This window comes from Rutilus rutilus (assembly GCF_951802725.1).
Source record: "Rutilus rutilus genome assembly, chromosome: 1".
Lineage (NCBI taxonomy): Eukaryota > Metazoa > Chordata > Actinopteri > Cypriniformes > Leuciscidae > Rutilus > Rutilus rutilus.
In genome coordinates, this window is record NC_140209.1 from 35,436,066 (window position 1) to 35,449,099 (window position 13,034).

General features: G+C 39.9%; 1 protein-coding gene across 4 annotated transcripts in view; it reads left to right on the forward strand.

The window, feature by feature from the left end:
• Nucleotides 1-573: 573 nt before the first annotated feature.
• Nucleotides 574-13,034, forward strand: part of axin1 (axin 1) — a 33,927-nt gene continuing 21,466 nt past the window's right edge. For 2 of the 4 annotated variants that reach the window (XM_084405888.1, XM_084405887.1), the window contains exons 1-2: nt 928-1,096; nt 2,979-3,953. In XM_084405888.1, the coding sequence (XP_084262014.1) occupies nt 3,073-3,953 (881 nt within the window). In that variant the 5' untranslated portion in view covers nt 928-1,096; nt 2,979-3,072. Of the gene's footprint in view, nt 1,097-1,160; nt 2,176-2,978; nt 3,954-13,034 lie in introns of those variants that run through there. The other 2 variants (XM_084405885.1, XM_084405886.1) reach the window with 2 other exon arrangements.

Sequence of the window (13,034 nt, forward strand, 5' to 3'; positions counted from 1 at the left end):
AATGTAGGACCCAATAGACCTAGCCAGGGTAGACGCCATTTTGAATTCTATGCGGATGAAAATGAGGCTGTGAGGGTTGGACTTACGTTCTTTACAATGGCAAATGCTCTATAAAAGTGTAGTAATTTTCGAAATTCACAACTTTCAAAACTGTTTTATGTAGTTTTGTCTACTGAAAGTTTTTTTTATTCATCAGCTGAATAATTATGTTGTTAAACAACAGTATATATATACAACAGTATGTGTATAATAATCCATTGAACACAAAGTACTTCACTCCCTCACAGCATCAATCTCAGTCCTGTCAAAAATAATATATATATAATTTAGGTATATGTACTGTATTAATGTTAAGGAATTTTTTCCATATTGTTCACAGGTGTTTTATTTGCATTTTAAATTATACATTGCATTGTGTTGTGTTTTAGGGTTAAAGGAAATGCCTGTTGTCCTGGCAAAATGAGTAAATGATTATTTTTTTAATACTATTTTGGTATGCTTGTTTTGTTTAGATCAGCACTTATTGTAAGTGGAAAGTAAACAATATATTAGTATTAGTAAATGGTCAAACGTATGACACGGCTGGTCATGTGATGTCAACATGGCGGCGTCCATGAGGGGGCGACCTGCTCATTGTAGAGTAAACAGCTTTTTCTAGAAGACTGCTATCTTATCTCATTATGTGTGCATCGTTTAAATTATATTTCTTGAAGTGCTGTTCGCCTCGGAACCGGTTAATTAGCAAACATTCATGAGAGCACCTTTAAAGTGTAATGGACGTGGATTGAATGCGCTCTCTTCACACTCCAGACTTTCCTCGCCTTGGTCTTTTTTTCTTCTTCTTCTTCTCCAGGCGGCAGTGTGATTTCTGGCCGTGCGCGGCGCTCACATCTCCTGCTCCTCTCTCACTCACTCACTCGCTCTCTCACTCGCACACGGGCACAGGAGTGTGAGAGACAGCCATGGAGAGGTGGAGAAGCGACTGTTTTCTTTGTTATTTTTAAACTCCGAGATCCGCATCGATGACACGATTCATATCTCGCCGCATACAACGCTATTCCCGATGCGCTCGGAAACGGAAAGTAGATTCTCACAGGTACAGTACGGAGCACTTTTTTCCTCCTCCTGGCTTGGGTGTAATGGGGGTTTGCGGTAGCGGAGGGAGAGAGAGAGAGAGAGAGAGAGTGAGAGGGATGAAATGCACCGTCGCTTTTTTCGCTGCTCGCCTTCGAATCCTCTGCGAGGTCGAGCGCGCGCTTATAAAGCTCTCGCGCTCGGTTTATCAGCGCGTGTTGGAGTGCGAAAATCAGTGTTGCAAAGTTGCACACTAGTCCCTGGGCTGCGGAAGGGCCTGGCTGTGTGTGTGTGTGTGGAGTTTGTTTCTTACTTTCCCCTCCCCCATCCGCTCCTGCTGCTGCTGAGGCCGACACATGAATGCGATGAATGTGGGGCTCACTTCAAAGCAGATCGCGAGGGCAGCGAAAGGGGTGTTGTAATGTCGTCAGCGAAGGAAAAACGCAGCGCGAGCGAACGCGATCCCTTTTTAGATGGCCGTTTCCCCCCCGTGCATAAGTGGGATGATCGGATATATTGGCGTTTTTAGTGGTTAAAGATGGCTAGCGTGCTTGTGACAACGTGTTCTCACACTAGTTGAGTCTGAACCGTTGAGTGGATCAGCAGAACAAGCTCACTAGAAATGTCGGCTCGTGCACTCAAAGATGGTGAAAGTGTTTTTCACCGTCTATGCTCACTTGTTCGGGAAGGTCTCGCGCCGCACGTACTTCCTATCCTCGCGCGTTCCGTTCTTTGATGCGGTGGATGTTCGCTGCATTTATGTTTTTAAGTTATCACAGCTTGTTTTGTAGTTAGCTAGTTAGTGGCCTCTTTCAGTTCAACACCCGTGGTGTTTACCGGGGCTTTGTTTTCAATTAACAGCATTTGTGTGCGTAAAATGTTTATAAATTCGCGTCTTGTGCTGGATTAGCCTGCTAGCTCATCGCCATTGAAGTTCGCGCTGTTAAAGTTATTGACTAGGAAAGCTCAAGGTTTCTCTCTCCTCCTTAGCTGGCTTCATCAAGAACATCAGACGAAATGTAGCTGGCAGGCAGTCACAGGTTTTAAGGTCGGAACTTGAAAGTGTTGGATTTATGGTTGGTGTCATAAATCGTGTCACAGGTAAGTTCAGGAGTGTTTGTGGCATGATGGCTGCCCTTTTGCACTATCTTTGCTTTAAGATAGATGCCTAAGGCCACGGCAAGTTAGATAGCGGTTGTAGAGCACTGCAGTGTTCAATTAAACTTAGATGGTACTGGTTTTAAATTGCTAAAAGCTGTACTGTTAGAGCCTTTATTACAGTGTAATTGACTTGTATCTCTAACGTTGGAAATCTACGGTAACGCTTTATTTTAGCGTCCTCCTTATATGCACTACTATATTAATAACAGTAAACTATGCATTATGACATGCAACCAAGCACACTAGGTTAATTAATATTGCCAGTATTTATTTGACTATTTACTCTGTAACAAAGACACTTTAAAAATAGTGTTTACTTTTCTCATCTTAATGCTATATGCAATGCACAGAATTAGCTTTTTATTGACAAGTATTTAATAAGCTCAAGTATGATACAACATTTTTACTTGATACATCTGCAACAGTTGGTCATAGTGTTATACATCTTTATATTTTAACATAAAATCCACAAGAACACACTATGATACGAGTCGGTTTTAGTTATTGATGACACTGTGGTCTCCTTAATGTTATTCTCCCTAATAGGTATTTGATTGATTGTTGATATAAAGTACCCAAATTCAGGTTGAAGTTATGTGATTCTTGACATTAGCAGCACTGTTTTACACAGGGTTTTACACTGTATTCTGCATCAAGCGGTATTACTTTGCTGAACTGACCATGTCGAGCCTCATTGAATGTTTTTCCATGCCTCTCTCTCTCTCTCTTTACTTCTCTTATAGGAGGAATTCTTTCACAGTGGCATTAATAGAAGTCTGGATATAAACTTTCTGCCTTGTGGGCTGTACTGGGACAGGGTGCAGGGACACTGTGAGCATGAGCTTAAACGAGAACTTGTGTTATCTAGCAGACCCGGGCAGCAGCTTCACTGAGGATGCCCCCAGACCCCCGGTCCCTGGGGAGGAGGGCGATCTGGTGTCCAGCGATGGACGGCCACAGTACAGCCACAGTTTTTACTCCTCCAAGAGCGAGAGCCTCAAGAACGAAGCCCCCATAGCTACGCCCAGAAGACCCGACCTGGATCTGGGCTACGAGCCAGAGGGTAGCGCTTCCCCGACGCCGCCCTATTTGAAGTGGGCAGAGTCCTTGCACTCGCTTTTGGACGACCAAGACGGCATACACTTGTTCAGGACTTTCCTCAAACAGGAGGAGTGCGCCGACATGCTGGACTTCTGGTTCGCCTGCAGCGGCTTCCGCAAGCAGGAGAACAACGACGGCAACGAGAAGATGCTGAAACTCGCGAAAGCCATTTACAAAAAGTACATCCTGGATAACAACGGGATCGTGTCGAGGCAGATCAAATCAGCCACCAAGAGCTTCATCAAAGACTGCGTGATGAAGCTTCACATCGATCCCGCCATGTTCGACCAGGCTCAAACCGAAATTCAGACTATGATGGAGGAAAACACCTACCCTTTGTTTTTGAAGTCCGACATATACTTGGAATACACTAGGACGGGCGGAGAGAGTCCCAAACTGTTCAGTGACCAGAGCTCGGTGTCAGGGAATGGCAAAATCCTGCCGGGCTACTTGCCAACTGTGAAAGAAGACGAGGAATGGAGGTGCGACCAGGAGCAGGAGCAGAACTCTGAAAGCGACCCCACTCCCAGCAACAGGCTGACCCAGAAGCTGCTCATGGAAACCGTGCCTCAACGGGTGGCCAACAGTAAAAGATATCAGGACAACCGTGAGTACAGGTAAATCCCTGCAGCTTTGAAAAGCCTGTCTCTCTTCTTCCATCCCCCTTCCCCCCCTCGCGGTGCAATCGCAGTCAGAAGAAAAAGATAAAAAGGGAATCTGAGTTAAGCACAGCCTTCCACAGGAGATGAGAGGAATGCAGTATAGGCAGAAACCTCTAAGTAGCTGCGACTGAGGTAGCAAGACAGATACTGGGTCGCAGCGTTGTCTTTGCCTACTGCGAGTTGGTGCAAGTGGGTGTTCTTTGTGTTCTCCATGCAGGTGTCTCTTGAATGGCAGGCTTTGGAGCAGAATAAAGGTTTCTTCAGGAGAACCACAACATGGATTCTCTTTAGAATGTGCACAAAAGAAGAAACTGCATTGAATATTTTGCAAGCAAGAAAGAAAGAATGTGCACTCTCCAAAAAGTTTTGCGGTATAGATTTAACAGATGCATTCGGGGACGATTTATGTATCTGATTTAATGCCCTTTGAAGTCCATTGCTGCGTATGGATTTGTTGTGTTTCTGATTGTTTAGATCTCTATCTCTCATACCACCCATAGTTTGCTCGGCGAACGAGCGTATTGGAATGTATGCTTCAGGTATTGTGTTTTGCAATGCATTTTTTTTTTTTTTTTTTTGCGCTCAGATATTCCCGAGGCATTCCTCACCACCAGTTGTGACGGCCCATTGTGCTCTTTTATCTTTCTCGTTGATATCGTGCATCGCACCAACATCGTTTAATCTGGAGGACGTGCTTTTTTTTTTTTTTAAGCCGTGCTGTGAAATTTACAGCAAATCACTTGATGCATCAGAGCCTCGAGTCCCTCCATATGAGCAAAATGGGATTTAGAGATGTGACTGCTAAATACTTTAATCCTTGTCCTGCTGGAATAGAAAGCGGTGCATGTGGGCCTTTGAACAGCCTCTGCTGAAGATTACAAAGCTTTCCGCCCTAGATTTAAAAGCAAATATATCGACAGGTGCTTTCACAATGAGATATCAAAGCAACAAGGCACTCCAGGTATGGGTTGTTTTTTGGCTTTTACCATGGTAAAACAACTTTATTTTTTATTTTTATTTTTTTACATTTACATTTACATGCGGTGTTATAATCAAACTGCAGCAGGTTTTTGTGCGGTCAAGCTACAGGCTTTAGCTGTTCAGCTATACGCATGATGCATTGCATAATTGAATATTTGATGGATGATATGCATGTTGCCATGTGACCTCTATCTTTTAGAGCATGCACAAAATGCCAAATTGACAATTGTAGTACAATATGAATACATGCCGGACAAAGCTGAGCTAAAATAGCGTTATCCTGCTCTGATATTCCGACTTAAAGGGATGGTTCACTCAAAAATAAGAAAAATCTGTCATTTGCTCACCCTCATGTCATTCTAAACCTGTATGACTTTCTACCCTGGAACAAAAAAGAAGCGATTTTAAGAAATGCCCCTTTTGTTTGTCTCTCCAATAGAAGCCAATGGTAACCAAAACCGTTTGGTAACCAGTATTCCTCAGAATATCTTCCTTTTTGTTCCACAGAAGAAATTCATACAGGTTTTTCACAAAATGAGGGTTAAATGATGACAGAATTTTCATTTTTGGCCGAACTGTCCCTTTAAAAAACTGGGTTGGTGTGATTTCAGCCAGACTGCAGTGCTTGCATGACATTTTAAAAAGACAAATTATTATTTTTGTCCAACTGTTTTCTCAACCTTTTTGACTCCAAGGCCCCGGCCATTGTCCACAACAATATTCAGAGGCCCGTTTTTTTTTTTTTTTTAAGAATAATTTGTAAATCTTTTTTTTTTTTTTTTTTTTTTGTCTAAATTTCTACCTGATAAAAATATTTTGCAGCTTTGCATAACTATAATGTGTATCCAATTATAAAAATGCCCATGGATGACTTATACAAGTCTCGAAATCACACTAGATTACATTTTTTATAACGCATAAAGAATGAGGCTACCTCATATAGGTTTTTCAAGAAAGAAAGAAACAAAAACTTGAGAAAGTGAATTAAAATAAGAAATGTCTTGATTTTTGGTTGTTTTTGTCTCATTTTAAATAAGTTTTAAGGCCTCTTGAGGCCCTCTTGGAAGTTTGCTGAGGACCCTATTGGACCCGGGCCTCCCCGGTTGAGGGCCACTGATGTAAATGCATTTACTGTAATGCACAGCTTTGAGCAGCTTATTGCTTTTCTAAAACTAAGACTGTAAGATACAGTAAAACAGAGATCAGTAAAATAGATCATATTAATCATAACAGTCAGAATAAATAGTCATACTGTTGTCTGTTTGCAGATGTGATACAACTTAGTAACCACATTAATTTTAAAAGTGGCGTTTTATAAGGAACTGCACCTAAACTATCTCTTTTTTTTTTTCTTTTTTTATTTTGTACACCATGTTTTTTCCCCTCTCAGAGCTAAAGCTTAAATTCTAAGCAGGCATGGAGGAGCAGGAGGAGGATTTACACAGCTTGATTTAGCCTCTGTAAAATGCTCAAGCATACATTGTGCTCTGCTGCTCTGATGTGCTCAACTGCACTGTGTTCACTGCTGGCACTCCTCCCGCAAAGAGATTGAAAATTGCGGAAATCTACCCCTAGAAGTTGACCCAGTTTTCTCTCAACTGTCTGAGACAAACCTTGACATCTGTTGATGGTGCAGTAACCCTGTTCTGTCCAAAACCTCAGAGCTTTAGATGTTCAGGTGAGGTATAAAGATGAGAAACATCCCCAGGAGTGTTCTGAAAGGAAATGCGCCTCTCTTTGAGATTGTTTTTGCAGCATCTTCTTCCTTTCCTCCTTTTGACTCGCATCTTCTCCCGACAGTTTGTTTAGCATTCGGAGGGCTTTGTGTAGCATTTTAATTTTTGGATGTTGTTAAAGGAAACTTAAAAAAAAACAAAAAAAACATTTAAAATGACAAAACGAAACACTCAGTGACGGATAGATATTGTTAAACTGCAGAAACTCCCTCTACACTCCACCCAGCTCAACCTATTCTCCATTGCCTCTGGACCTGATGTGTTTTTAATTAGCGGGAGCAATGCATTTGTGAGGCTGTGTTCAAATGATTTTTTCATTAGGCCTACATGAAGTATTTGGCTGGAATTACAGAAAGACGTCACGTTTATTTTTTAAATAGCCTTTTAGGTAAATGCTTTAGGGTTTCATGCATGTAAATTTTGCAGGAGTCATATGTCTTTCATTTGCTGGCAAAAGCTATAGGAAGTGAGGGAATTCAGAAGTTTCTTTGGTAATAAGTTTGGTAATAAGGCCACAGTGATTGTCTGTAACGTGCATCTTTAACTCTAGAAATAATTCCTCGGCTATACCAACCAAGGTCAAAATCTAAATCTAAATCTAGACATTTTAAGAGGAATTTGGTCCAGCAGGACTCAATATGAAAATGTTTTTGTTTGTCTTGCACTGACGTAGGAATACATGATTTACTTGTATTGAACAAGCAATAAATCCTTAAAACAAGTTGTTACTTCACATCAACAGCTTTATTAAGGTTTTATTGCATTTCATAGCCAAACTTGAATAAAATAGTGATTTAACAGCATATTAAAGGGTTAGTTCACCCCAAAATGAAAATTATCCAATAATTCACTCACCCTCAAGCCATCATAGGTGTATATGACTTTCTTTGTTCAGCCAAACACAATTTGAGATAGATATAAAAAAAATATCCTGGCTCCACCAAGCTTTGTAATGGAAGTGAATGGTACCTGAGATTTTGAAGCCCCAAAAAGTGCATTCATCCATTGTAAAAGTAATCCATACGATTCCAGGGGGTTAATAAAGGCCTTCTGAAGCGAAACGATGCGTTTTTATATGAAAAAATATATATATTTAAATAGATTTATACACTTATAAACTTTAATCACTGTGAAGAGTGAACTCCTCCCTAACGTATGACAAATGCAGAAGCGCATAGGAACAAAAATCCTTAAAAATCAAAACAAAACACCGGTCACAAATTAGAAATATAAAAGAAGAATTTTTAAAGAGAAACGTAGGAGGATTTCGATATAAAAGAAGAGGAGCTTGAGTTTGTTGTCCAGCCCTATTTGTTTTAGCCATGAGAGACGTCTACTCTCACCTAAGCTTGCGCTACTCCTACATCCTACGTCGAGTAGGAGGTCACTTGACTCGCATACGGCCGTTACCGGAAGCCAGTGATTTATAGTTTATAAAGTCATAAATAAGGATATTTTTCTGATAAACGCATGGCTTCGCTTCAGAAGGCCTTTATCAACCCCCTGGAGCCATATGGATTACTTTTATGATGCATGAACGCACTTTTTTTGGGCTTCAAAATCTCAATCCCATTAACTCCCATTATAAAGCTTGGAAGTAATAATAATAATAATAATAATAATACTTAATAATGACAATTTAAATATATTTTGAGTTCTGAACACTTACATTTTTAATTCAAAAGATTTTGCTGCCAAATAAGTTAAACACACCTGTTTGACTTTTGATGCCAAAACATGGTATTTTAAAGGTGCTGTATTATGTTTTTTGACTGTACTAAAGCATAAAAATACCATGTTTCCCAAATCTCTGCAAATATACTAAGTTCAAATACTTGTTTATCCGAAAAACAATGTTACAGCCAATTATTCCATTTTGAAATTCCAATCTTCTTTGGAATGTCTGCTTTTGTTACGATGTGTGAGATCCCGTCCACTGCCAAGTTACCCAGTGGTCTTTTGACACCCCGGGTTGCCAGTTGGTGGAAAATACAGCGTACTGCAGCCATGAAAGCCAGTACATGAACTGGGTCAGAGATCGTAGATTCTACCCGACCTAAAAAGCCTCAGCAATATAAACAATGTGAACATATACATTAGCTGATCAACTTTGTGTAAGGTTTGTCGCTTTCCATTGTCCATTGCGCTCGTTGCTTTTGCACGTCCTCAATCTGGCTACCCGTGCAAGGCGGAGGGGGCGGCGACTGCAGTACCAATTTCAACCTTTAGCTGTTAACATTACATACTGCGCCTTTGAGTAATGTTATGATAACTTTAGTAATGACAACAATAGGGTTTACAGTTAAGTGTCGGATTGGCCAGAATTTAGTATCAGTGAATCCCTAATAGTAAATCTAATTGTAATTATCTTGCATTTTGGATTAATATGGTCATAAGTAAGGTGTTAGTTCTTGTTAATTGATATATCGGATTTCACTCTGTCTACGTCTAATATCAAGATGAAATGTCAAGTGGAATGTCAAGTTGTCTCCATGTGTTAGTGTTTTACTATGACTTTTTTTTTTTTATGTCAGGAGGGAGATTGTAATTTTTATATGTCCAGGTTAGTCTCAGACACAGTTGTTTATTAGCCGGTCAGTGATTTCTCTTTCATTTGAGTGATACGTGGCTCTCTAAGAGGGAAAGTGTAATCTGAATCTCAGCCTCTCTCTTTTACCTGTGCTCTTGAGCGCAGATCTGCCTTTGAGGGTTTAATCTGTAGGAGTCTGGAGTCTGTGTGATCACATATAAAATGGGATGACAAAGAGCTCATAATTATTCTGAGTGCGGGGAGGTGCACAAATCTTGGGCACAGCAATGTAACCTGTACCTAGGTAATGGCTCCTTTCAAATGCGCATCGTGCTTTTGTCCCAGTGAAGTTGGCTTTGGATGCAAGGATTTTTAAGTGGTAATGGGCTGCGAGGGGAGCCAGTTAAATCCTAATGTGTCTGTGCTTTTTCTTTTTTAGAGAGAGCTTGCTTTTTCTTTGTAGGAGATGTCGCAGTAATTAATGTGTTCGCTCAGTTGGATGTTGGCATGTGTATGTTATTGAGGGGAAGAGAAAGCAGATCGATTCGTTTTGAATCGCAGTAATGATACAGAGATTCCAGATGCCCCCTGCCTGTTTTAAAGCCTTTGTTTTGTGGAGAATCAAATGGAATGGGGAATGCTGGGCATGTGGAGAGAGCTGCTGAAGGCTCGGGATCGTCTCTGAAGGCTTCTGGGTATCTCTTATACGGTGAATATTGACATTGCTGCTGCTTGAATCATTAGAAGACTGTGGATGGGTTGAGAGCGAGGGATAATCACTGGAGACTGCAGAGAGCCTGGGTCTCTCTCTCTTTTTCTCTCTCCCTCTCTTCTCCCCCTCCATTTTTCCTGTTCTATCTGCCTCTGTCGGTTTCTTTCTGCCCCTCTGCTTAGGCTGGTCATAAAGAGATGTTTCTGTCTCGTTTTGTGAGAGGTTCAAGCAGTGCCTAGCTGTTCCCTAGTGCCACACAATAAACAAGCCTTGTATCGCTCTTATATACACAGCGAGAGTGCCATATTCTGAAATAATATCGTCTGGTACATTTCAAAACACATCCTGCTCCTTTTGTGGTTGCTTTAAAATTACATGCGGGCAGTAATGAATAATTAGAGAAGCATTTTAATTTCTGTCATACCTGTTCGTCCTTGAAGGAATCCGTATTGCATGGTTGACTACATTTTTCCATTGCTGTTATTTACATCATCTCTGTCATGCTCATATTGGCCATCCTGGATTCATTCCTCAGTTGGCATGATGTGTGTTAGCTGGGGGAATTCATTCTGAGCAGAGGATGCTGTCATTAATATTAAAATGATGTAAGGGAATAGAGTTTTATATTCTTTCATATGACATTTTCAGTATGTCAGCAGAAAGTAATGTGCTTTTGAACACTTGTTTATTTTAAAAGTGAAATATTAATATTAAAAAAAATTAATGAGAAAAACCTGACTATGCGCCATAAAAAGAACCATTACATAATAGTAATTAAAACTATTTACTGAAAAAGGGACCTATGAAATCATTAACCCCCTGAATTCCATTTTATAAATTTTTTTTTTCCAAATCTCCTTTTTAGTTTTTCTGCATTCCATTTTTATGGTACTTTTAATGTTCAATCATTTTAATAATCAAAAACCGTGTTTAATCAATTAATTCAATCAATTCTCTGGACTGGCAGTTCTACCAGGTGTTAGGCTTGCTGCAATAGTCAGTGTTGCCAGTGTTCAGTTGTAACACTGGTTACATTACTTGCGCACCGTGGCAACGTCACCCACCGTCGTAAAAAATTGTTACTTTTTTTTTTTATAGTAATAAATCTAGTTCAGTTAGAAACCACACTACAATTAAAAACTGAACGTGTCTGCCCAATGCAGCGTGAGCCGATTTGCAGCACAAATCAGTAGCAGAACTCAGATTTCATTTATAACGTTAAGAGAGTGACCGACAAGACGATGGTGGAAGATTTGGTTTCAAAGCGAAATGGAAAAGCTCCTATTTAAGCGAGTTTGTCATTGTACTGTTTTGTTGTGTTTTTCATTAAGAATAATGAACCTACCAATCAAGCAACTGCCGCCCCTGAATTGGCGCTAATTCAATAGCGAAAGTAAAATGTACAAGGACATTTATAATGGTGCGTGTCAACTGGCTGATAGACGCCGCTTTCAAATGCTCCCGTGTGCATCTTTGTAAGCGCTCAATAAAGAGCGTGAAAGACAACATGTTTTTGAAGCATTGATCATTGTAGCCAATCATATACGTGTTGAGCACGTCAACACAATGAGCAATCAGAGGTGTTTAAGAATCTGTTATGCTAGAGGGAAATACTGGTTTCGTAATTTTTTTTTTTTTTTTTTTAGTCGGTACTTTTGACAACTCTAGTTGGCCTATTATTAGGGGTGGGCGGTACACCGGTGTCATAGTCATCACCGGTGTGACATTGCGCCACGACATGGATTTTCTAATACCGTCAATACCGTAATAAATCAATTATGTTCCTTGAACGGCTGCATTTACATCAATAATATCTAATTCTAAATAATAGGGCTGACTTCTAATAGTCGAGGATTCGACGATTCGATTCGGAGAGGTCTGATTCGACTATGAACCTCAAACCTTTGGTTTGAAATGTGCTGGGGACAGAGACGCATTCGCATTTTCAGAAGGGCTGGGTACATTTTTATTTATTTTTTCGCTTTCGCGCAGGTCATGTTTTGAAAGACGATGTCCTGTAGCTTACTAATGTAAATAAATAAAAATGTATTCAAAAATCTGCTTCACATTTTCAGCAGGGCTGCGGAGCGGCTGTGGGTTGACTCCACACGGTTCTCATGTGCGTTAAAAAGCTTTACGTGGTTTAATGTCAACAACGATTACCAAATTTCCCTCTCATTTTGCTCCTCATAACCACTGAAAATGGTAAAAAAAAAATCGAACCCGGAGTCCAATTATTATGGACGTTATCTGATATTAAGCGTTTCTGCTTCACATTTTCAGCAGGGCTGCGGAGCGGCTGTGAGTTGACTCCACGCGGTTCTCATGTGCGAGTTGACTCCACGCGGTTCTCATGTGCGTTAAAAAGCTTTACGTGGTTTAATGTACCTAAACAACGATCACCAAATTTCTCTCTCATATTGCTCCTCATGTTTATGAAATATTATAATATATGTGTGATATATGTGTTTTAGCTCTTTTGTTTGAAATGGAAAAAATCTAGCTGCTATCTAAAAAAAAAGAAAAAAAAAAAGGTTCGACTATCAATCGACTACGGCAAAATCTAACGAATCAGATTCGACTATGAAAATCCTTAGTCGAAAACAGCCCTAGTTATTACACTGCTAATTTTTGTTTTGTTGTACACTGTTAAGTAAGATCTTTAGGTTTTTTGCAAAATAAATGTTGAGAATGCATAATGTCTCTTTTTGATAAGGATACCTACCATTTACTTATTATATTATAAAAATATTAACTTTATTCACATACTAAAGAGAGACAGGACAGGCTACTCCTCCCAAAATGTACCAAAAAAAAGTTATACCGTGATATTATACCGTCACCGTTCAAAAGATGAAAAATACCGTGATATTAATTTTAGGTCATATCGCCCACCCCTACCTATTATTTATTTCGGTGATCGGTATTGGCCAATACTGCTTCCAGTAATCAATGATTGGACGCAAAAATCCTAATCCCTGTTGTGGATGCGCTCCTCATGTAACAACTTGCTGAAAAACACTTTAACTAAACCCAACGAATTCACAGCATTTTATTACAATAGTATTCATATTATA